Here is a 22,917-nt window from a genome sequence, read left to right on the forward strand (position 1 = left end):
AAATGACTCTAGAGCTCTTGATTCTACTAATCCGTCTCCTTATCCGATTAGTAGTATCAGGAGCTCCGAAGTCATTCTTAGTTTAGCCTCGTGTCCAGCTCTAACGACTAGCCTCAATTTCCCTTACCTAAAAGCTATAGCGAATTTCAGGTTGCCTCTTTAATTCCTTTCCAGTGTTCTTCCATCGTAGCAGCTCTGTCACAGGCCCTTTCGAGTAACCTCCCTCCTCTCCAACTAACTAATGCATCTCTTCCTTCGATTAGTAGCATGACCCTCACTGAAAGAGTAAAACAGAGGGATTCAGAAAAAAAGGGGGGAAGACCGATTGGGGCCTCCCCGGCCGGCTGCTGCCCCCTTAGTCTGGGGGGTCTCGCTAGTCTACCCCTTCATAAGTTATAGTAATAGATAAATAAATTTTCAAAAAATTGACAAAAGCGACTTCGTTTTAGAAACTCTTATAAAAATAATATTTTGATGTCATATTCTCCAACAATGCAGATCAGTCAGACATCCGTTAGCGACATTGACAACGAGGACGAAATTAATAGATGAAACCCCAATGTTTGGGCCAAATTGGTGGCAAAAATTGAGGAGGGACTAAAGTGGGAGTTTGAGGAAAGTAAAAGGATGACAATGATAGTTTTGGAAAGTTATATTAAAAATTTATTTTTTTGACACTGTTTTGTCCAACGAGAATCATATTTCTCGATGTCATTTTTTGTTCTTTTTTAGAAAGAGACGCTCCACGATCATGCTTTGTGTCCTCATCCCCGTGCCATAAGTACCTATATCTTGATAGCATAGCGACACACGAATTTAAAAATTAAATACGTGTAGATAACCAAAAAGAAAAATAAATACGGATATATATATATATTATGTATAGAAATAATATTGATTTTAATTATATGGTATTGGGTGCTGATGAAATAATTACTAGTAAACTACCGTAAGGCCGTATCTAGTGATATATGGATTGAGATAAGAATTTTGAAATTATTATCTAGCATTTGGTAACGGGATAGCAATTGGAACTCGCATTTGAAAATGGTGTTAAATTTTACATATTTTTCAATTGAATTAATTAAAACATATTTATTATTAATTTTATAAGTCAATTTTATTATATGCACAAATATAAGTTATACAAATTTTAATAATAATTTTTAGAATACTCTTTGCATTTATTAACATTAGTTATTTATAAGGCGTAGATAGTTTTATCATATACTAGTTTTCTATCCCGTGCGTTGTACATGTTCATTTTGCATATAATTATATACAATTTATTAACCCTACTAACTATGACCTTATTTAATGCAAACGGGAGTAATTTATTATTGCAATTATTTACATTGTGAAACGCCAATTCTCTTATTAAAAAAGTATTTTTTAGTTATTAATTTTTTAAAAAATAATAATCTTTAATAGTTTTTTGTTATAAATTTGAGTAAGTTGATGATTGTAATAATAATTTAAAATTAATTATTTCAGTTAATTTGCATCATTTTTTTTAAAATTAATTGTTACTATAGACCTATCGCATATATTAAATTTTAGGATAAACATTTGTTTTGTCCTTTTTAAAATATTGTTTAGGAAATCCATACTTTTAAGTTTTATTTTTATGTTATTTATAAGTTTAAGTTCATAACACTATTTCATAATTTTTTCTTTTATAGGATCATAATTTCTTTTATAAATTATATATAATTAATAACTAATTTTTGTGTAGTTTTATATCATTTGCATTGTATATATATATGTGTGTGTGTTCATTTTAATATACATTATATATCATTCCTTACTATAATTCATCTGATTTTTGAAAAATATATTTACTTTTTAACAAAGTAAAATATTTTAAGTACTAATTTTATATTTCATTTGATAATCGTTGTATATTATATGTTTACACAAATTTGAATACATATTTTTTAAATATAATGTTTTATGATATCCTTAGTTCAAATATTTAACTCTTTATATTACAATAAGTTCATATATAATAACGAGAAATGATATGAAGTATATGAATCATTTCAAGTCAGTTCTATGAATCTTTTAAATAAATTAGTTTAATAATTTTATTTTCTAAATGAGGAAGTATTTAATGATTTATGAGTCAATTTTACTTATATATATGGATGGACATAGATATAGATGTAGATTATCTGCAAATTATATATAGATTCCCAAAGTTTCGAGGAATAATTAAAATGATAATATTTTTTTAACAAATATGAACTTATATGGCAGATCATGAAAAATATTTTATGCATTTTAATATTTTATTAAGAACTATGTGACTTTCTTCTAAATCAGAAAAGAGAATTAAAGATGGGAAATTTTTTATTTAAAAAAAATATTGAAGAATTAGAGAGATGAGAAGTTTTCCTGTTATCTATATCTATCGATATCAGTATAAATCTAAATAAGGGTTATTAATATCACTTTTATTTCCCCAAGATACCAATAGTTCCGATTTATGAGAGTTGCTTATCAATCAACCAATATTTTGTTGATGAATTAGCCCTGAATTCACATCTAATTCGTGGAAGCTACATAGTAGAGGAGAAGTCAGAGGAGAGCAGCATGGGGTCTTCACCAGCCATCACTGCCCACCGAGCTCACTGGTGTGGTGGCCCCGTAAAGCCCCACATGGTCCTCTTCCCGATTGCATGTCCAGAGTATTTGCGTGATCAGAAAAAATCTTTAGGGACCAATTTGACATTATTTTGAAACTCCAGGGCCGATATGCAAATTTTCCCGCTGGGGATAGTCGCTTCTGCAAAATTGGCGGGCTCTTTAGTCTGGCTCTTTGCGTTTCGCGGACTATTGAATTCTTACTGTCCGGCTTCCAGAGCAAGCCTTTGGTTTCTCCGCGGTCGTGAGTGTGTGTGTGTGTGTGTTTGAGGGGGAGAGAGACATGAAGGAGAAGGCGATCGAGAGCACGCCGAGCGACCCTGGAGCCCGGCCATGGCAGTCTTACAACACCGTCTACACCAACGCCAAAGCAGGTCCGTGCCCTAACTATCTCCATTTCAACTCTTTCTCGGCAATTTCACCAGTCAATTATGGAATTTGAGTTCTATGTTGTTAATCATGTGTTTCCCGGGGTTCAGGAATGGAGGGCGTTGATAAGGAAAAGGTGCAGCGGGTTGTGTACGAGATGAGCAAAGGATCCAAGTACTTCGAGAACGAGGCGCGCAAGGAGGCTGAGATGAGACAGAAGATAGAGAGAATGCGTGCTCAGTGTGAGAAACTCTCAGCTGCGGAATTAGCTCATTTTCAGATGGTAATTCTCTTATCCTTCGTTAATTATGTGTTGAGTTCAGTGTATTTGTTCCGTGCATTCCGTCGGAGTACGGTTGCCACATTTTCCTTATTCAGGCTTAGGTGACTAATTTGGATGTGAGTCGTAAAATTTGACTCTGCCACAACACAGATCGTGGGAAGTGGTAAAAAAAGAGATCTTTCATTGCTGGAAAAGAACGGCTACCTGATGAATAAAGCAATTCTTAGATGCATCCTGGATCAATAGCTCGTTATACATTTACGATCATTAGCCTCTGCTCTCTTCATATCTTACGTGCAGTAGGTATGTCCTGACTGGAAGATGATATGTCACCAGATAGGCATTAAAATTTGACCTCTAGGGAGCTTAAAGGGTGTCCGATTTATATGTGTTTGCGAGCTGGTATCATTGCCCTCTGAATGATACAGTCGTAATGGCTAATATGTTTTCCGTTATCTTTCTCTGAGATGAAAAAGATGATGCTTGGAGCATGATGTGGAATTGTTAGCGGTTGGTAAATACAATTTAGTCTGTGTTCATATCAGTATTATGCAATATAGATGTATTCGTTTAGTTTGAGCGATGGGCTTCTATCTGATTCGGATAATATACAATTGCTTTCACTCTTTAGCAAAGATAGATACTTCTGACAGTGCATGTAGGAAAGCAGCAGCATTTTTAAGCAAGTGAAAAAGTTCAAACGTTTACTACTCTCCTTGCTTGAATAGCATCACAATATTCAAACAGTTTGTTTCAATTTAGGTCCTTTTTTTCTTTTTGACATGGTCACTGTTTGATTGATTCACAGTTAGCTGATAACAGAGTCGTTGAGCTAGAAGCCACGCGAGATCTGACAAAAATTTGGCTGCACGTAGATATGGATGCTTTCTATGCTGCTGTTGAAACATTGAGTGATCCTTCTTTGAAAGGAAAGCCAATGGCTGTTGGTAGCATGTCCATGATCTCAACTGCTAATTATGAGGTTTGTACTTCCTTTCATGATTTCTATTCCTATTGTTCCATGACAGCAATTTTCTTTTCTAATGAATAAATGATCTAAAAAAACTTTTGTAAATACTTCATTTCCACGATATTTTTCTTATAAAGCAATCTGAACACTTTACAGGCTCGCCAATTTGGGGTTCGTGCTGCCATGCCTGGTTTCATTGCACGTAAATTGTGCCCGGAACTAATTTTCGTTCCTACAGATTTCAAGAAGTACACTAATTACAGTGATATGATTAGAAAAGGTTAGAATCTGTTTTTTAGAACTGCTTTTTTGGCATCTTATTTTTTTCCACACTTACTATTGACAAATGCCACCATTTTTTCTAGTCTTCCAGAAGTATGATCCCAATTTTCTGGCTGCTAGTTTGGATGAAGCTTATCTTGATATAACTGAGGTTTGCAAGGAAAGAAACATACCCAGCGACGAAGTAAGCCTCTGGAAATTTATTGCTGCTTTTCATTTGTTTGTGATGGATGCCTTCTTTTGGCTGGACCTTTTGACTTTCTCTTTTTTTCTTGAAGATAGCTAAAGAGCTCAGAACCACTGTGTTCGAGGAGACCGGCCTTACTTGCAGTGCTGGAGTTGCTCCAAACCGCTTGCTTGCCAAGGTTTAGATCTTAATCCTCATATTAAACTATATTCATGATTTTCAATCTTTCCTGCTATAAGTAACGTAAACAAGCCAAATGGTAATACAGAGTTTATTTGCAGGTATGTTCAGATATAAACAAGCCAAATGGACAATTTGTCTTACCAAATGACCGGATGGCTGTGATCACATTTATCTCATCGCTTCCAATTCGGAAGGTAAATCGTCTTATCATTGCTTTCATTATAATTACTATGTAGTTTTCCAGAGAATGCCTTTCCTGCCAGTCATTTTCATGAAGGATCACTAGATTGTGCTTTTTATAATTTTTTTGACATGATGGCTGTCTACAGATTGGGGGCATAGGTAAGGTTACTGAAAATATCCTAAGAGATGTTTTTGGGATCAAAACATGTGAGGATATGCTACAAAAGTGTGGATATCTATGTGCTCTATTTTCTCGGTCCAGTGCAGGTATTCTTGTTTCTCTCTTTGATTGCAGTTGGTTTGAATTGTTTGCTAATTTGCTGTCCCGATGTCAATAAAACTAAGTTTTACATTCTGTTGGTCTAGGCATCAGTGGACATATTGTCGTAAACTTATTTTGAATGGTAACCAAGATCAATCTACTATCAAATTTTTGCAGACTTCTTCCTTTCCGTGGGGCTAGGTCTTGGCAAGACAGAGACGCCTGAAGTCAGAATGAGGAAGAGCATTAGCAATGAGAGAACATTCTCAGCCACAGGGGATGAGGCTCTGTTGTATCAGAAATTAGGTCAGGTTTCCTGTTGTTTATGTTGCTCTTTGTGATGAAAGAACTGATCAGAGGACGCTGCTTGATGGATGATAGCATTACATCAATTAGCTTTAAAAAGTTCCTAGAGTATAAGTTTTTCTTTGAATTTTTTTTCCTTAATATGATAGATAGAACACTACATTCATTTAACCATTTATCTCCTTGGAATTCAATAACTTCTCCTCAGGTCAAATATGCTGGGTAATTTAGGTTAAGAATAGTTAACATCCTGAAGAAGATAGAGAATTCTTATCAAAATGAGCTGCATCTGAGCCTTTGGGACTTTGGTTTTATGAAGCACTTTGATGCACCATTTTACCAGATAAGTCGAGTTGAAGATTTTTCAAACTCAATTAACAAGTTCCTTAAAAGTTTTTATCTCTACAGCCGAACTTTCAGAGCTTCTTGCTTCTGACATGAAGAAGGAAGGTCTGCACGGACGTACACTAACACTTAAACTGAAAACTGCTGCTTTTGAGGTAGTTTCTGTGCCTCATATTGCTTCGTTGTTGGTACATTGAGCACATCATAACAGAACACATATGTTCTTTTTGAGTCCCTAACACGTAGATTACTGCCTTACAACTCATTGAAAGTTCTGGACAGGTTCGAACAAGGGCCATTACTCTGGAGAGATATACCTGTTCAAGTGACGATATCTTGAAATTCGCTTCAAAACTTCTGAAGGCTGAACTTCCTGCATCTCTGAGATTGATAGGTAGGTCTCTCTGTCTCTCTGTCTCTCTCTCTCTCTCTTGCTCTCTTGTTCCCCTCTGTGTATTTGATTGGAATATATATGAAATATAAAGCTTTCCCTCTTTCAGGACTGAGGATATCTCACTTTAAGGAAGATAAACTTGGCGCTCCGGCTGATCCAATGCAGAAAACACTCAGACACTTCATCAAGGAAGGAAGCTCTTTGCGTTCAGATACTAATGACCGCTGTTTCGCGGATGACATGGAAACTGATTTTTCCATTGAGAGCCATGAAATAAATCATCGTGAATTGGGAGATGAATCAGACAGAACTGATGCGTTGGATACCAATGAAAAAGACTGCCCTCGGAGTAAGGTTTGTCGTGATGCAATGGAGATAACCACTGTATCTTCGAGATGCAGAGGTGTGGACAAGGTATGTCAGAGATTAGATTCATTCATGGACTCTGTTTGGCCCTGAGTGTCCATCTAACAGAGACCTTTGCACTAAAACTGTCAGGCAAATTCGCCTAGTGCTGGAAGGATAGACCTGATAGATCATCAGCTTGAAGAATCAAACTCACTGGAGCCAGATCCTTCTTTGCCTTGCATGTTTGAAGTTGGCAGCTCTGTGGAAAAGACCGAGCGCGGGCATAGTATGTTTCACAATGAAGAACCACCTTCATCCCATCAGGAAGGACAGTTTTTCTGGTTGAATGATTACAAGTGTTCCCTTTGTGGGATTGAATTGCCCTCATCATTTGTTGAGGAAAGGCAGGAGCATTCTGACTTTCATCTTGCTGAGAAGCTTCAGAGGGAGGAATCTTCCATTGAACCAAAGTCACTCACGGCGATGCAAAGGTGATTGGTCTTCATATTTTAAACTCTCCATGAAGTTTTTAAACCACAAGCGTTCTTTAAATTCCCAAGCATGCAGATTCCGAATATCAAAGCAATGCCTGGCCTTAGTTTTTTCTGCATTATTCATATAGGGAGGATCCTAGCTGTCTCGGTGTATTTGATCTTTATTATCTTTGGTGTAATTTTTGTCTTCATCCAAGTACGCCATCTGAAGGTGGGTTTCGAACGGTTTTCAGAGTTGCTCTGAGGGACCAAACTGCAAGTCGACCCAAAAGTAAGAAACGCAAGGCATCTCCAAAGGAAGGTGGACACCTCCCAATTCATGTGTTCTTCGGGAAGATGAATCAGAACTTCTAAAATTTACGGTTCTTTCTATGTACCATGATGCAATGTACAGTCTGATGTGCCATATAGCTTAAATGTTATTTATATATCTGTTTATTCACTCATACATATGAAGTTCTTTTAGTCAGTTTTCCATGATTGTATCATCATTCTATTGACGATAGGGGTGATTAATAATGAAAACGAGCCTTGATGTATGATGTTCCTATAGTATTTCCAATGGATTAGTTATGGGTTTAAAATCAAGAAATTGAAAGGTTTCTGTTTGTCCCCAAATTCTATCCATCTTTCCAATGTGGTCCTTCTACTTTTAATTCGCTTAAACAAGTCTTATTCGATTAAATTTCAGTTAGTCATCCATTACTATTATTAAAGCATTCTTCTTTGGATTTAGTTTCCCTTTCTACCATGTTATATATAGCATAAATAATGAAATCCTTTGAGATAAGTAACTTTTTTTTAATTGCGAAAGATAATGTCGAAATTTTATCCATAACTCTTCACAATTTGCAATCACGCCCCTTTGCCCATATGAGAGTAAATTTCGTTATGATGTTAGGAGGAGATAAGACTATGAGAGGGTGCGATAAACTTTGCCGAGGTGTAATGATTCTAATGAACTCGTTGGAACTTGGAATCTGCCTTTCATTGGAAACAATCACGAAGTTGAAGGGCTTGATTAGGCAGAACAAATGTTGGAGGACGACATGAGGAAAACGCCCCTACGAGACCTCCAAATTACGAATATACCCCCCGTTTTATCCGATTTGAAGATTGCAGCCCAGAGCGAGAGAGCTGAAGCTAAGACCTACTGCTGCTGCTCGAACGGCAAATCGGAAATGTCTCGACGGGAAGATCGGGACTCCGACCCCAAACGGCGTCGGTCGCGGTTCGACCGTGAGCCCAGGTAACCCCCTTGAGCTCCCGTGATGTGCGAGTCCTCTCCACGGCGACGTGGAAATCCTTTGCTCCGAGATTGACTGATGATTAAGATTTTCTTCTCAACTTCTTCTGTGTCTGAGACCTAAAGAAATGGGCTTCGCTGGGTTTGCTTGTTTCACAAAACCAGCTCTTGATATTTGTGTGAATGATGTTTGCCGATCGAATGATGTTCACATGTTGCAAAAATGGGGACATATATAAACCCATTGAGCTCATCTTTTGGGGCTGCTACTAGACCGTCAGTTTCTTGTTTGTTTGTGCCCATCGTTGTTGGGCATATGATTTTCTTATGTGCTGCATAGCAGCTGAGTAGTTGAAAAACCAGGCCTTTCGGCATGTAGTAATGTAACTCGTAGGTATTCTCTGCTATATAATCTGGGTTTTCTCGGTTGGCTGGAAAGCTGATGATCTTGCCGGGTTAGGCGCATTGAAATGTTTCTATTGCCTTTTTCTTGATATAATATGTCTAATATTAGCTGTTTTTTCTTTGTTCTTTTTGCTCGTAGTCCTAAGAGGTCCAGGAGGGATGGGAAATCGATGACAGGGAGAGAACCTAGTGACCGTAATGCAGGTCCCAGAGAGCATGTGGAACAGGATGAGAAGCACCGCCGCAGACTGCAGGACCCACTGCCACTCGAGGCACCTCCTAGCACAAACGCTAAAGTGGATAGTGAACCTACAAGCAAGGAGTCACCGAAGAAAGGTCACGGCAACTCTGAGGGCACTAAGCCCTCTTCTGGTCCAACTGAAGTGCCTCGGTCGAGATCTTACTTTCAGGTTTTGAATCATTTGTTTGTTCTTTCTTTATGTTTAACCTTTTAATTGATAGTTTATAGTCTCCCGTCTTTAAAGCTGAGTTAGCCGGAAAATTTTAATTGATTCAAAATTTTAAGAGAATCCCCAGGTTTGCTTGATTGGTAGAAGTTCAAATTGTTAACTTGTGCGGATACTATCAACCTATTGCTGTGAGGATTAGTTCTGAATATTTGGGCATCAATTGCATAGTATGAGTTCGACCAGAGTATCTAGTACTTCCAAGAATTTTGAAAAGTTTTATGTTGTCTGTGGAGAAATACATGAAACAAGTCAGATAATCTATATCTTGTGATGTTAATGTTGCAATAGAGGTTTTATTTCTTTTTTCTTTTTTTCTTTTTTTTTGGTGATATGTGTGGAGGTCGAAACTTTGACTATAGAAGAGTAAGAATATCACTTTAATCCAGTAGGTATGGATCTTACATTGTGGTAAATATAGAGCTACTTTGTGTGAAATCTATTCTTTTTGAGTGTGCAAAGGGACGAGATCTTTTTAAAGAACTTGACACCTTACTTAGATGAAGGTTGACATGTGAAATTGCTGACTTGTGTATGAACTCATGGTGTTTACTAACCTGTTTAATCGAGGTTACATAATTCATCAAATCTAATTTCTTAGGTTATACAGTGCGAAAATTTTTCTTTTATGGGAGGATGTTGCGGGGATTTTCTCCTGGGACTGTGCTTCCAGTGCCCTTCATCACAGTCTGTTTGACAATTTTAGGATTGCCTGTTCGTTGTCTCTCTTATTACAGCACGACGAGCGTAATATCGCTGGCTCTGGTGGTCGAAGCTCCAGTCGCAGATCAACTTCTGGTAAGTCTGTTAGTTCTCCAGATCCGAGAACGTTCTTTCTGGTTGAAGAAAATTTTGGAAAATTTTCCAGTTTTCCATATTTCTTCTGATTTCCATGAGGATAATAAGGTAAAAGGGTGCATTTTCCAGGACATGTTGGGGTATGCAACATATTGTGAAGTGCAGTTCACAATTTAACAGTCTATTTTGATGATTAATAGAATAATTGCATAGTCGGAAGAATTTCTAAGTTCCAAGGCCAATCGGAGTCAAATATTCCCCTTCTCTTTTTCATTTCATTTATGAATGCTCTCCTGTTGACTTTGTCGTAGATCAGTCTTGCTAGTGTAAATGACATATGACTGCATTTGATGATTTAGATTGACATTGACTTGGAGAAAACTTGAGTCATTAATTAGGATACAACTTATGAGAACTCCAATAGCCCTGAAATTTCATAATTATCATTGTTTGAGTCAACTTCATAAGATCAGATGTCTCATGAAATCGAGTTAGTCGTTTTATTTGATGGCATCTGGTCACAATCATTGCAGCTGGTTAAGATTCTGCTTTAGAGCCTTGGTTCACGCTCATTCTTACTAATTGAAATGAACACAGTGGCAAATCCAGCAAACCTCAAAATCCGATCATAGGCTATAGCAATTATAACTTGATCAATCAAATGATCCGCTGAACTCTGTGATTCTTAGTCCATATCAACTTCTAGATACATTTACTTACAGTGTTACTGGTTTTCTACTTCTGTTGTCTTTGAAGATCGTGGATGGTGGAAAGATACAAGGGATCAGCACGTAAAGGCATCAGATAGGACAATGACTAACGATTCAAGAAGAGATGATGGTTCACGTAGAGGAGATGATGATGCCAGTGTGTGGCGCCACGATGGGTTTTACGAGATGGAGGCTAATCCTAACCCACCACATCCACCACCAGCACTAGGAGCCCGTAAGAGGCCTGCATTTCGAGAGCAAAAAGTTCCCACAGAAGCCCAAGATGTTCATAAATCGAAAACAGAGGCTGTTGGGCCGACCAGTACCGGCTACTCCAATGAGAGGAAAGAGGGGAGAAGCCGTTACTCAAACCACAGGGAAAGACCTGAAAGGACATTTGCGCGAGACAGTGCACGGCCAAACAGGAGAGAAGATTTGAGAGAGGGGTTTGTGCCGAGAGAGAGATTTGGTGGCGGAAATAAGAATAGGGGAAGAGATACGTCTAATGGACGGCAGGGTTACTCTCGCTCAGGTAATAACGATGTTCGCATTGAGAAGTGGAAGCACGATTTGTTTGATGAGGCCAACAGGAGCCCATCCCCGAAGAACGAAGAGGACCGGATTGCCAAGATTGAAGCTCTCCTGGCATCATAGGCTAACCTTCCCCTCCCCTCACATTGGCCTGCAGATGTAATTGATTGCTTTTGTTTGGAACAATGTTAGCTGAAGGAGCTTTATTCTGGAAATTGTTGCAGCTCTTCAGTTCAGGAACATACTGCGGCTTCTGTCTCTTGGTTCATCTACTCTGACTGTAATGAACTCTTGTTATGTCAAGTCGAATTGCTTCAGTTTTTTTTTTTCCTCCGGAGTACGTGCTTCTTTTTGACTCTATTTTGATTTCCATGATTGTTCGGTTCTTAGGCTTTTTCTCGGTATCCTAAAATGCTAATCTCGGAATGAAGATGATTTGGCATCTAGTATTCAGAAGGAATATGAGAATGCTTGAACTTGGAGTGACATTTCATAACTTAGATCCATTTTTTTTCACAATTAGACAGTCTCCCACGTTACAACGTTCAGCTTTAGGCCTCTTATTTTCTTACAAAGCCAGTAAAAAAGAAGAAACAAACACAACAGCAAAAGAATCAACGGACTGGATTTGAACACTTGCGGTTATTTGCAGGATGACTAGACCGATCATCGCCGGTGGCGGAGATCAGAGATATTGTTGAAATTCTTGGTGGATCCATAACTTTTGCCTGCGAAACTTGACCCAGTAGTTGTTGAAGTGGAGGCCACTGATGCTCTGTTCAAGCCCCGCGGCGACTCAAAAGCAGACCTCTGCTCGGAGAACTCCATCATGGAAGCAGAAGCCGGCGGCAGGAACTCAGATCGGGTCCTCCTGTGGGATGAGCCATCGTGGGAGTCGCTCCCAGTGAGCAAATGGTAGCTCCGGTTGGAGGCGTCAGAGAGGCACCTATAGCTGTGCTGAGGCCTCTGCTTCCTCATGGCATGCATAAGATATGGAATCAAACCCTCCATTGCAATTCTTCTCCTTCTTTCTTCCTCCTCCTTTCTTGAAGCTAAACTTTGATTTATTGGATGTCTTCAATTGGGTGTTGAATATGTGTATTGTTGTTCTCTTGATGTGTGAGCTGCTGAAAGGGTCTATATATATATATATATATATATATATTATATATACACGCGCGCGCGCATACATTACCTTGTGAAGATGTACATAATCATTTTGATGACGAATTGATGAGTCAAAAGATTAGCATATTTGAATAATTAGGATGAGAATTCAAAATTCAAATTCAGCAGAATTTGGTAATATAATAATATAATTGATAATGCGAGCTGACATGTGAAAAAGATGCCTGTTTTGCTTGCCTCACTGGAATTTCTCCCTTTTGAGCACAAAACCATTGAATGGTTGAAAGTTTGGTAGGCTGTCTTCCCCGGGTTAGATAAACTTTGTTCTCTTATAAGAAAAATCTTCCCTCCACCTTGTGTCCATCAGTTCACGGATTTGCTAGTACAAGAACGTACAAGCGAAATAAAAGAAGCACGAGAAGTCCATATAGCGATAATCGAATCAGAAATCTCTTGATTTTTAATCGGCAAATTGTGTTATTGGACCCAGCCCGCTTTCCTCCCTAAGTATACAATTTGGATTAGGGATTTATGGGAAGTTTTTACTTAAGAGAATTCCGATTGGACCACTTAATAGAGGACAATTAGGAATGGAGGAGTCAATAGAATTGACTTTCTGGGAGGCAATTGTATTTGACGGCTCTATTGTCTACCCGGCGGCTTCCAACGCGCAAAATTGGATTTTGCCAGTTAATGCATGCTTTTCAGAAGATTTAACTAATAATTACTTCATTGTCAGAATATTCACAAAAAATATATAATATTTCCCATCAAATATTTTATACGAAGAAACCATCATTCTCGTATTATTTGAAGATGTTATTTAATGCCTAGGTTCGGGACGTGATAAGATATTTCTCGTTGCATCCTTGATGATTGAGATTTTATTAAACAATTTTCATTAAGGAAAATAAATAAATAAAAGCATATAGGAGTACATTAAAGAGGATCATTATAACTTGTCCATTTACGTTTGCTTCATCCATCCTCATCCCCTTCGTCATCATTGAATTAACAAAATAATAAATAAATAAAAATAAAAGAACAATAACAAGTTGGGGATTGGGGATAAGTGGAGAGGGTGGAAAATTCTTCCATGTGGACCCATTAATATATATATATATATATATAGATTATTTGTTTATATAGAAAACATAAATTACTTGAAGAGTCGAGGGCTGAGCTCAGCCTCAGCTCATTCAGTAACTAGAAAAAAATATTTATAAGATTCATTCATGTTTAGATTTTAGAAAAAGGGAGGAAAAAGAGAAAATGGATAAATTGAAAAAGGCCCATATAGGCCCTTTGGGCAGAATTCATGACAGGAACATCAAACCATATCCTAGGCCCATTCTCATGAAATGGGCCTTTCGGCCCAAACCGAGCGAAGGGGCACGAGCCGTGCACGTGATTGTCAGAAATACTTGTATATCGTATAGAAGACTGTTGGGGCTACCAAATGGTTCGGTTGGGCAGGTTGAGTTGACCCCATTAGATTTAGGTGGGATAGAAAGAAAGTTAAGACGATGCCTCCGCCTCAATTTATGTAATTGATTGATGATTTTATATAATTTTTTTTATTATAAATGAAATATATAGAAAGATAACATATTCCTTTTTCTATCGTTCTACCAAACTTATATAGAAATTTGAAGGTTCAAATTATTACAATGAAATTTTTACTACTTTACTTTCAACATTCAATTAGAAAATTCACCTTGTGCACTACATAGAACTAGAAGATTTTGAGTCCTATTATCGTCGATAAATTTTTTCATATCATTTTATATCGTTTTATTAGGCGTGTAAATCAATATATTGTAATAAAAAAAAGTACAAATATCATAATGAGATCGTGACGAAAACAACCAACCAAACGATGACCTTCTTAGTCTCGTATGAATTCATTAGTTGATACCTATGTTTAGTTTCAGAAAAGCTTACTACGAGTGCATGTTAAAAAGACTGACCGAGTTTCCTTATAATTTTTTTTTTCATTTATTAAATTTATATACATATATTTCATTTTCCACGCAAGCAACAAAATTAGCAAGCCATGTCCCCCAAGTAAAGGTAACAACAAAGGACAACAAATTTCCATCCATGTTTTTGGCACAATTTTTTGGATTAGATAGATCCTACTACAAGTAATTGTTGTCTTTGTCTTGTTCCATTTTTATTGGAACCATTCTGTCTGTAAATTTTCTTTTTTTAATCATGCAAAAATTATAATAAAATCTCAAAAAAGAAAAAATAAATAAATAAAAAAATCCCCACCCAATCGCTGGTGGAATTGTTATATACACGATGGTGATGTTCCGACAGTCTCCCACCATTGACTCCGAACCAAGACTGATGCTTTCAAGCGCAGATCTTCGCACCATTTCCATTCCTCCTTCTCCATGAAGTAGTCTTCTTCCCACCCTTTACACGGCAAAAACCTCAAACAGTACGAAAACCCCCAAAATTTCCTTGATTATTTCCTCAGACTTAGCAAGAACCGAGAAGGGGAACCTTCCCAATTCATGTCCTTTTCCGCCAAATTTCGCTCCCCTTAGCTCAGCAGCCCAATCTTGGAAAGACCCATTTGCAAATCCCATGGAGCTTCGGAGATCACAGCTCGTTGGCCTGTTCCTAGGGTTCTTGTTCCTCACAGCGGCGCCGCTGTCTTCGGCGAGATTCGTGGTGGAGAAGAACAGCTTGAGGGTGACTTCGCCCGACAAGATCAAGGGCACCTACGACAGCGCGATTGGGAACTTCGGGATTCCTCAGTATGGAGGGAGCATGGCGGGGGCTGTTGTGTACCCTAAGGAGAACCAGAAGGGCTGCAAAGAGTTCAGCGACTTCGGTATCTCTTTCCAGTCGAAGCCTGGGGCTCTTCCCACCTTCGTCTTGGTTGACCGTGGAGGTAAGTGGTTTGCATGTCGACTGATTGCCCCAGTGCAATTGATGTTTGTTGTTGCTTAATTTGAGAGGTACCCTTTCGTAATTTCGAAATAATTTGCTCCATTTGAGTTGTTTATTCGGGAAGAAGTTATTAGATTATGTGGCCGCATTCATATGCGTTCGAACTGCTTGTTTGTTGGTTGAAATTAGTATCGAATAACTCCGCATAGAACTAGCATGGAGGAACTCCTCTGATATGTGAAATTGTCTACACGAGTTAAGTAGATAGTTACTCAAAAACGATGCACTTAGCACTGTCATATCATTGCTGGGAGCTGTGATTGATGTGGTTAATTTGTTGCTTTTAGTTGTCCTCTTCTGTTTCATTAGAGTTCTTAGCTGTTTCAAGCAGAATCAGTACGGAATAGACTCACCGTGCAAGTAGCATAGAGGAACTCCTCTGATATTTGGGATTATCTAGATGGGTTTAGAAGATGGTTACTTGAAAAGGACAGAACTAAAACTAACGTGTCGTTGCTAGAAGCTGCGGTTGATGTAGCTTATTTGTTGCTTTTAGTTGTCCTCTTCTTTATCACTAGAGCTCTTGAACAAAGAAACAGTCCAGCCCTCTGCATGTAGAGTTAAAGAATTATTTCTCGGTGATAATTTTTATGTGAGTATTTGGTTTTTACAAAGCTTATTATAGTGGGACTGCATTCTTTTCCCCAGATTGCTTCTTTGCGCTGAAGGTATGGAATGCCCAGAAGGCCGGTGCTTCAGCAGTCCTTGTAGCAGACAACATTGAGGAAGCTCTGATAACTATGGACACGCCCGAAGAGGATAGTTCATCTTCAAAGTACATCGAGAACATCACAATACCTTCTGCCCTTATTGAGAAAAACTTTGGTGAAACACTGAAGAAGGCAATCAGCGGAGGGAATATGGTCAATGTGAACCTCGACTGGAGAGAAGCGGTTCCACACCCTGATGATCGGGTGGAGTATGAGCTCTGGACCAACAGCAACGACGAGTGCGGGGTCAAATGTGACATGCTGATGGAGTTCGTTAAGGACTTTAAGGGAGCTGCCCAAATTCTTGAGAAGGGCGGTTATACCCAATTTACCCCTCATTATATAACTTGGTACTGCCCTCACGCATTTACCTTAAGCAAGCAGTGCAAGTCTCAGTGCATCAATCACGGGAGGTACTGTGCCCCGGATCCTGAGCAGGATTTCAGCGCAGGTTATGAGGGGAAAGATGTTGTTCTTGAGAATCTGAGGCAACTTTGCGTGTTCAAAGTGGCAAATGAGACTAAAAGACCATGGGTATGGTGGGATTATGTTACAGACTTTCAGATTAGGTGTCCTATGAAGGAAAAGAAGTACAATAAGGATTGCGCTGATGGTGTTATCAGGTCTCTAGGTGGGTTGCTTAGAACTATCTTATTTGACTGATTTCATTATAAGGAGTATGAAATTTTGGCTCTCATGTTCATGTGCACTCCTTTAGGACTTGATGTTAAGAAGATTGAAAAATGCATGGGAGACCCGAATGCTGATTCTGATAATCCTGTTTTGAAGGAAGAGCAAAATGCCCAGGTGGGTCTCTTTTGCACCTATGGATGTCTTAAAGATTCTTTTATTAAGCAGGGTTCATGAGTCTTTCATAATCCATTAGAGATCACAATGACATTTTGTATTGATTCTGACGAGAAGGGAGCTCTTTTCTAGGTTGGAAAAGGATCTAGAGGTGATGTTACAATATTGCCAACACTTGTCGTCAACAATCGGCAATATCGAGGTCTGGCTTAAGCTTTTTGTATTATATATTTCCATCTTTCTTTTCTTTTTCTTCGACTTTCTTGATTAAACTGAACGTTTAGAAACCCATTTTTGCATTTTTTTATTTTGGTCATCATTGCTGATAAAAGCATTTTTGTTTTTCAGGGAAGTTGGAGAAGGGTGCTGTTCTGAAGGCCACCTGTGCTGGGTTTGAAGAAACTACAGAGCCTGCTGTTTGTTTGAGTGGTGGTATGTATCTGTTGTCTCTGTCCAATGAAATAAATGTAATCATTGTACTTCTGTTTCTTGTTGACAAGGGACTCCTTATGGAGCCCTTGCTGGGGCACGCACAGTCCAGAAGCCTATATGTCCTGGTAAACTTAGGCCTATAAGTGGTTTGGTTATCGTGACAGATGTGGAGACGAATGAATGCTTGGATAACAATGGTGGGTGCTGGCATGATAAGACAGCCAATATCACAGCCTGTAAGGTATGTAATCAAAATATAAGGAGCTGACAACCCTTTAAAAATAAAATAAAATTCAAGGTGTTGTTTTATGCAGGACACATTTCGTGGGAGAGTGTGTGAGTGCCCCCTTGTGGATGGCGTGCAATTCAAGGGAGATGGCTACACCTCCTGTGAAGGTGAAATTTAAATACTTTCATCTTCTGAAATTTTGATTTTGTTTTTCCTGATTTATTGTTAAGAAATGAAGTTAAAATCCTTCATTGCGATGGTAACTTGGATAGTTGGAAATGCCAAGTTTGTTTTTATGTGTATATTTTGATCAAGTTTGCATAGGTGGAAAGTTTTTCTGGTTTTTTCTTCCTTTCACGCCTTTTTAAGTATGTTAATGTCTTAGCTTTATGATCACTCAGATTGAAACTTGTCATATACTGGTGGAATTTTTTGGAGCATTTGGAAACAGTAGGGTTATAAAGTTCTTTAGATGGGACATTTGAAGCTAAGGTTTTGAAATAGTCTGGATTGTTTGCCATTGTGAATGGACATCTTTCATTATATCTTTAGCTTCATGTTGGACCATATCTTGTCAAAACATCAGTGAATCTTGACGTGTAAAATGCTAGAGGTTGTAAGCTAAATGGTGTCTCCTGGTACTTTTCATATGAGTAGTTAATGCTTTCTCTTTATTATCTCCTAAGTTTCTGGGTCTTTAAATGTTGCTTTTAACTTGTTACAGCAAGTGGACCTGGAAGGTGCAAGATTAACAATGGAGGTTGTTGGAATGACTCGCATGAGGGGCATTCGTACTCTGCTTGTTTGGTAACCAACTTTCGTATGCCTTCGGTCACTTCACAAGTTCTCTCTTCTTGTTCTCGTTCGTATGATACTGAACTGTCTCGATTTACGCTTTTTCTTTCTGCTAAATAGGATTTTGGAAACAGCAAATGTCAGTGTCCTCCTGGATTCAAAGGTGATGGTATTAAGACTTGTAAAGGTAAGAATTGAAATATTTCACCAGTAGCATTTCTAGGGCATTACATGCTGGGAGGAAAAAATTATTTTGAAATATTTTCCTCTTGTAAAACAAAATTGAAGGTTGTCTTTGTTGAAATGCTATGAAGGCCATTAATTTGTGCACTTTCGGTTGAAGAGAGATCCTTTTTCTTTAGGATATGTGGATTCCTATTTGAGGGACTTCGAGTTGTTTCCTGTTGTAGGTTTTCATTGTCTTTTTGTTTACTCAGGAAATTGAGGATGAGCAGTGTTGAATCTATTAATTTCTCAGTAAATGATGTCATGAATTCTGAGTTGTGGCCTTCTATAACATTTCTTTCGTTTATTATCAAATAGATATCGATGAATGCAAAGAGAAAAAGGCCTGTCAGTGCCCTGAATGCAGCTGCAAGAATACGTGGGGAAGCTATGAGTGCACTTGCAGTGGAGATCTTCTCTATATCCGGGACCATGATACCTGCATTAGTAAGTTATTATCTAATTTCGCATAAGTTTTAATAAAAAAAGATAAGATAAAACTCGCAAAATAAAACTTCCTATGGTTGGTGGGCTTTTTTCAGGTAAAAGGAGTGTTCAGACAAAATCTGCGTGGGCTGCTGTTTGGGTCATCTTGATAGGCTTGGCTATGGCTGGTTTTGGGGCTTATCTCATTTATAAATATAGGCTGAGGGTAAATCATCTCGAACTCTTTTCTTTATTTATGGATCTCGATTTTTTCGGACATCCCTCTTCTCTGATCAATCTTAAGTAATCCAAAGGATGAGTGTTGAGTTTTATCATTCATTAGATGGGGGAATAAATCTTTGTTTTCGTACATACTGTCAAAGTAAAATCTTAGATAAGTGGGTTTGGTTAAACTGAGTGATTATGTCGATCTATTTAGATCGTTAATATAAGGTTGGATTAGTTAGTATGCATATTATGTGTCAGCTTTGTGGCATGATGACCTTCTCCAAGGCTGGGCTATGTATAATAAACATACATAAAGGGCTTTAAGAAAATAATGAATAGCTGTAAGTTGCTGTGATTTACAATCACGTTCATTGAGCTGCTAAATTCTGTCGTGAATTTAGAAGTCGGGATTCTAGTGGCTTTGCTAATTCCTTTTATGATCTATATATCATTGGTTCTGCTATTGGTTATTGATGATCGTTGCTTATTTCTGCAGTCGTACATGGATTCTGAGATCCGGGCTATAATGGCACAGTACATGCCTCTTGATAGCCAAGCTGAAGTCCCAAACCACGTCAGCGACGAGAATCCACGAGTATAATTTTCTGGGGCATGTACGGATGTTCCAACTTCAGCCAAAACGAACAGGGGATTCAGGTTTCTGAGGCTGCCAGTGCTTGTTCCAGTCATTCGCAAATTTTGGACACAGAAAATCTTTATCAGTTGTAAATTATAGACGGTGGAACAATAAAAAAGAAAAGCGAGAAGGTGTTGATTAGATGAATCTTCCCATTGTTTTATTTAGGTCTCAGAGAAACTTTAATTAGTGATTTGAAATCTGGTAATGGATTGTATGTGGGGTACACGAATGATTAGCATATTTAGGAGTCTTTGGGTCCTTTCTTCCCTTTTTTTATGGGAATTTCCACATTACATATTACATATTTAGTGTTTCACTATTTGCTTGTTATATATATGTGATGACGTGATCCCCAGCCTTCTCGATATTTATCGAAGCGTAATGTAAGTTTGCGTATTGAATTGAAATGGATTAACTGTTCTTGGAAGTTGGATACTCGTGTGAAGAGGAACATTAGCTTATAATCGACTGTGATCTTAATGCGGGCGCAGTCGGATCTTTCTTGCTAGGGTAAATGCATGTTTTGTACCCTGAAAGTTTGATACCATAGGGATACACTTTTGTACAATGTTTCCCTTGCCATGAAACATAGAAAAAGAAAATCAAATCTTTACATAGAAAATTAGAAAATAAATGGTTGCGGTTTGCAGTCATTCTTATTTGGTCTCTTGGCAGTCTTGTGATGAAATTAGAACAGTACATGTGTGTATTACACCCACACACACATATATGTATATAAATATATTACATATAGAGATACATAAAGAATTCGATCTCATTGTATGTAGAGAGAACAATATCTAGGCAAAACCAAAACAATGCTGTCGACCTCGCTGAGAATCAAATGAAGTCATCGGATCATTTATCATAGAGTCCATCTCCAGTAGTTCGAGAATTCGGTCGTTGAGGATCATTTGTCAGATCCAAGTGATCCTTGAATTCCTAAGGTATATTTTTATATGTAATATAAAGTGATTTTGTTTATTTATCCTGTAAGAATTAAAAGTCTCAGCCCCCTTGGCAGTGATGTTTTCCTCATTCGCCCCACTACCCTCGGCGATTTTAATTATCTCGGTGTGTTAATCTTCAAATTGAGCCCGATGTCGATCCCGTTGTAAGCAATAGGAGCGTACATCCACAAGTCATCAGAACTCAAAAGCTGAGAAGACAAAATGCAAATTCTTGTGTTAGCTTTCATTTCAGGGAATTGGTCACAAGACAAGCATCAGGGAATCCTTAATTGCTGCTAAACGTTACCTTTATTTGAAGCTGCAGAAACTTCACATAGTGCACTGCCTCTTCGAGCATTGTGCTGATATCGACCTGTACCAACCCGAGTCGTCGGTGTCAGACCTTACAGATTTAAGTTTTTGACACTAGTAATAATGGATCAAAGAAAGACAAGCATTGGAGATGAGGATATTAGTTAATTAGTTACCTTTGTGCCGTTGGGCACGAGGCTCTGCAGGATCTTCAATCTCTCATTTATCCTTTCTCTCCTTTTCTGCAGGACGAAACAGAAAGAGCATTTACTCGAGAAGTAATTGGGATGTACTTGGATGGAGACGGTTTTCAATCGTATTTGGCAATGGAAAACTGATCTTTATCTTCTTATCTTGATACGAAAAGGAAAATGGGAATATTTTCATTTTAAGAACTACGCAAGATGTTTGATGATCCAGCAGTTGTTAAAATATTTCCCATTGTCTCAATATTCACATAGTAGCAGAGAAAGGAAAATTTCCATCAGTTTTCCAAATCGAGATGAACAATGAGTCCTCCTTTTTCCAGCAAAATGTTTTCCGAAGTACAGATACCTGTTTTTAAGAAAAACTGATCATTACCCTTGCATACAGGCTCTGAGGATCAGTAGCCGAGCCTCTGCTAGCTCTCGTTTTCCAGCCTTGGTTGAGAGCCCCAGGCTCCTTCACGCTCGATCCTGACCCTCCGTTCTCTCCCTGAGAGATGCTTGAATCATCCTCAGAGCAGCAAGGGCTCGAGCTCTGCCAATAAACGGGGGCATTTTTGTTATCATTGTTAGTGTTGTCATCTTCCTCGTTTTGGCTCGAGAACTCGAGACTCTGGCTTTTCTTCAACTTCACATTCCTCTTCATCTTCTGGAACATAAGATAATGCTAAATAAATTAAACTCTATACAAATATTCGTTTTTATTGCAACCGAATCGACTATACTCACATTTCTGGTGCTTCGAGACTGCTTCCTAGAACTCTCCAAGGAGCTGTTCTTCTTCATGTCGGCCTCTTCCTCCTGGCCTTTGAGGTGCACAATATCGTGCCTGGGGAAATCATGCTCTCCTATAGGACCCGAGTCAATCAGAACAGCACCATTCTCGCTCTCCAGGATCGGGTTAGTAGTCTCACCCAAATTCAAATAGTCGTTGTTGTCGCCCGATGATGATGAATAAATCGGACTAGTATGAGGAAAATTGTTAGAGGGATAAAACGAGCTGTCATTGCTTCCCAGAAAACTGACAGTCGATTCATGGGCAGGCCAAGAACCAAATCCCAAGCCGCATCCTGGTTCGAAGTTCAGCGGACCATTCCCAAGCAACTGGGCCATGAAGTGAGCCTCTTCATTGGAGCCGATCCCGCAGAGAGAGCTCCACTCTCCCTCCGAAACAGGATCCATTGGCTCCATATATAGTACTAGGGATGGTTCTAGGAAACGGTTTTCAGTTAAAAAGTGTTAAGTGCGGTTTGCTCCTCTCTTACGTGCCTATCACTCGAAGGAGAGACTAAAGTATGTGCTCGGGATCTCGAAGGACAGCTTGACAGGAAAGCTGAAGAACAGCATACATATTTATAGCATGAAACAAGACAGGAAGTCCAGGGAATGTCTGAGAAAGGAACAAATTGACCTGATTATTATAAGAGGGGAAGTGAGATCTCATTAGAAAATT

At 38.5% G+C, this 22,917-nt stretch overlaps 5 protein-coding genes across 6 annotated transcripts; 3 read left to right on the forward strand and 2 right to left on the reverse strand.

The window, feature by feature from the left end:
* The first annotated feature begins 2,822 nt into the window (after positions 1 to 2,822).
* On the forward strand, positions 2,823 to 7,798 carry LOC116203815 (DNA polymerase kappa). 2 transcript variants are annotated; one of them, XM_031535754.1, is made up of 14 exons: positions 2,823 to 3,020; positions 3,126 to 3,298; positions 4,107 to 4,280; positions 4,425 to 4,548; positions 4,634 to 4,734; positions 4,829 to 4,915; positions 5,019 to 5,114; positions 5,250 to 5,370; positions 5,543 to 5,671; positions 6,080 to 6,171; positions 6,299 to 6,410; positions 6,517 to 6,824; positions 6,909 to 7,249; positions 7,381 to 7,798. In XM_031535754.1, exons 1-14 carry the CDS (start codon positions 2,930 to 2,932, stop codon positions 7,604 to 7,606), a joined length of 2,175 nt encoding a protein of 724 aa, XP_031391614.1. In that variant the 5' UTR covers positions 2,823 to 2,929; the 3' UTR covers positions 7,607 to 7,798. The 2 variants fall into 2 exon arrangements, with proteins under 2 accessions (XP_031391614.1, XP_031391615.1); XM_031535755.1 differs by lacking the exon at positions 2,823 to 3,020 and having other exon boundaries at positions 3,160 to 3,298; positions 4,174 to 4,280.
* Positions 7,799 to 8,271: 473 nt separating this feature from the next.
* On the forward strand, positions 8,272 to 11,739 carry LOC116203816 (pre-mRNA-splicing factor ATP-dependent RNA helicase PRP16). The gene is made up of 4 exons (XM_031535756.1): positions 8,272 to 8,501; positions 9,043 to 9,313; positions 10,108 to 10,168; positions 10,925 to 11,739. The coding sequence occupies exons 1-4, from the start codon at positions 8,287 to 8,289 to the stop codon at positions 11,530 to 11,532; spliced, it is 1,155 nt and encodes a 384-aa protein (XP_031391616.1). The 5' UTR covers positions 8,272 to 8,286; the 3' UTR covers positions 11,533 to 11,739.
* Positions 11,740 to 11,877: 138 nt separating this feature from the next.
* On the reverse strand, positions 11,878 to 12,548 carry LOC116203817. The gene has a single exon (XM_031535757.1). The coding sequence runs from the start codon at positions 12,418 to 12,420 to the stop codon at positions 12,076 to 12,078; it is 345 nt and encodes a 114-aa protein (XP_031391617.1). The 5' UTR covers positions 12,421 to 12,548; the 3' UTR covers positions 11,878 to 12,075.
* Positions 12,549 to 14,863: 2,315 nt separating this feature from the next.
* On the forward strand, positions 14,864 to 20,363 carry LOC116204889 (vacuolar-sorting receptor 3-like). The gene is made up of 12 exons (XM_031537243.1): positions 14,864 to 15,445; positions 16,153 to 16,845; positions 16,933 to 17,021; positions 17,154 to 17,223; positions 17,370 to 17,453; positions 17,618 to 17,694; positions 17,768 to 17,849; positions 18,407 to 18,489; positions 18,598 to 18,664; positions 19,021 to 19,149; positions 19,245 to 19,354; positions 19,853 to 20,363. The coding sequence occupies exons 1-12, from the start codon at positions 15,136 to 15,138 to the stop codon at positions 19,955 to 19,957; spliced, it is 1,899 nt and encodes a 632-aa protein (XP_031393103.1). The 5' UTR covers positions 14,864 to 15,135; the 3' UTR covers positions 19,958 to 20,363.
* Positions 20,364 to 20,643: 280 nt separating this feature from the next.
* On the reverse strand, positions 20,644 to 22,912 carry LOC116205731 (transcription factor bHLH85-like). Its single transcript, XM_031538377.1, has 5 exons — positions 22,194 to 22,912; positions 21,841 to 22,113; positions 21,435 to 21,500; positions 21,254 to 21,319; positions 20,644 to 21,155 (listed from the first exon to the last, which is right to left on the reverse strand). Exons 1-5 carry the CDS (start codon positions 22,653 to 22,655, stop codon positions 21,063 to 21,065), a joined length of 960 nt encoding a protein of 319 aa, XP_031394237.1. The 5' UTR covers positions 22,656 to 22,912; the 3' UTR covers positions 20,644 to 21,062.
* Positions 22,913 to 22,917: the final 5 nt, after the last annotated feature.

Source organism: Punica granatum, chromosome 4 (assembly GCF_007655135.1).
Source record: "Punica granatum isolate Tunisia-2019 chromosome 4, ASM765513v2, whole genome shotgun sequence".
NCBI classification, from domain to species: domain Eukaryota; kingdom Viridiplantae; phylum Streptophyta; class Magnoliopsida; order Myrtales; family Lythraceae; genus Punica; species Punica granatum.

Excerpts from the sequence above, each read along its gene's own strand:
- LOC116204889 (XM_031537243.1), top strand. The coding sequence starts at position 15,136 with ATGGAGCTTCGGAGATCACAGCTCGTTGGCCTGTTCCTAGGGTTCTTG. Across the intron at positions 17,022-17,153 it reads AGGAAGAGCAAAATGCCCAG|GTTGGAAAAGGATCTAGAGG; the intron begins GTGGGTCTCTTT and ends GCTCTTTTCTAG. Across the intron at positions 17,695-17,767 it reads CCAATATCACAGCCTGTAAG|GACACATTTCGTGGGAGAGT; the intron begins GTATGTAATCAA and ends TGTTTTATGCAG.
- LOC116205731 (XM_031538377.1), bottom strand. The coding sequence starts at position 22,655 with ATGGAGCCAATGGATCCTGTTTCGGAGGGAGAGTGGAGCTCTCTCTGC. Across the intron at positions 22,114-22,193 it reads AGTCTCGAAGCACCAGAAAT|AAGATGAAGAGGAATGTGAA; the intron begins GTGAGTATAGTC and ends CTTATGTTCCAG. Across the intron at positions 21,156-21,253 it reads TTCTGCAGCTTCAAATAAAG|CTTTTGAGTTCTGATGACTT; the intron begins GTAACGTTTAGC and ends TTGTCTTCTCAG.
- LOC116203815 (XM_031535754.1), top strand. The coding sequence starts at position 2,930 with ATGAAGGAGAAGGCGATCGAGAGCACGCCGAGCGACCCTGGAGCCCGG. Across the intron at positions 4,735-4,828 it reads GAAACATACCCAGCGACGAA|ATAGCTAAAGAGCTCAGAAC; the intron begins GTAAGCCTCTGG and ends TTTTTCTTGAAG. Across the intron at positions 5,672-6,079 it reads TCTGTTGTATCAGAAATTAG|CCGAACTTTCAGAGCTTCTT; the intron begins GTCAGGTTTCCT and ends TTATCTCTACAG.
- LOC116203816 (XM_031535756.1), top strand. The coding sequence starts at position 8,287 with ATGTTGGAGGACGACATGAGGAAAACGCCCCTACGAGACCTCCAAATT. Across the intron at positions 8,502-9,042 it reads CGGTTCGACCGTGAGCCCAG|TCCTAAGAGGTCCAGGAGGG; the intron begins GTAACCCCCTTG and ends TTTTGCTCGTAG. Across the intron at positions 10,169-10,924 it reads CAGTCGCAGATCAACTTCTG|ATCGTGGATGGTGGAAAGAT; the intron begins GTAAGTCTGTTA and ends TTGTCTTTGAAG.
- LOC116203817 (XM_031535757.1), bottom strand. The coding sequence starts at position 12,420 with ATGGAGGGTTTGATTCCATATCTTATGCATGCCATGAGGAAGCAGAGG.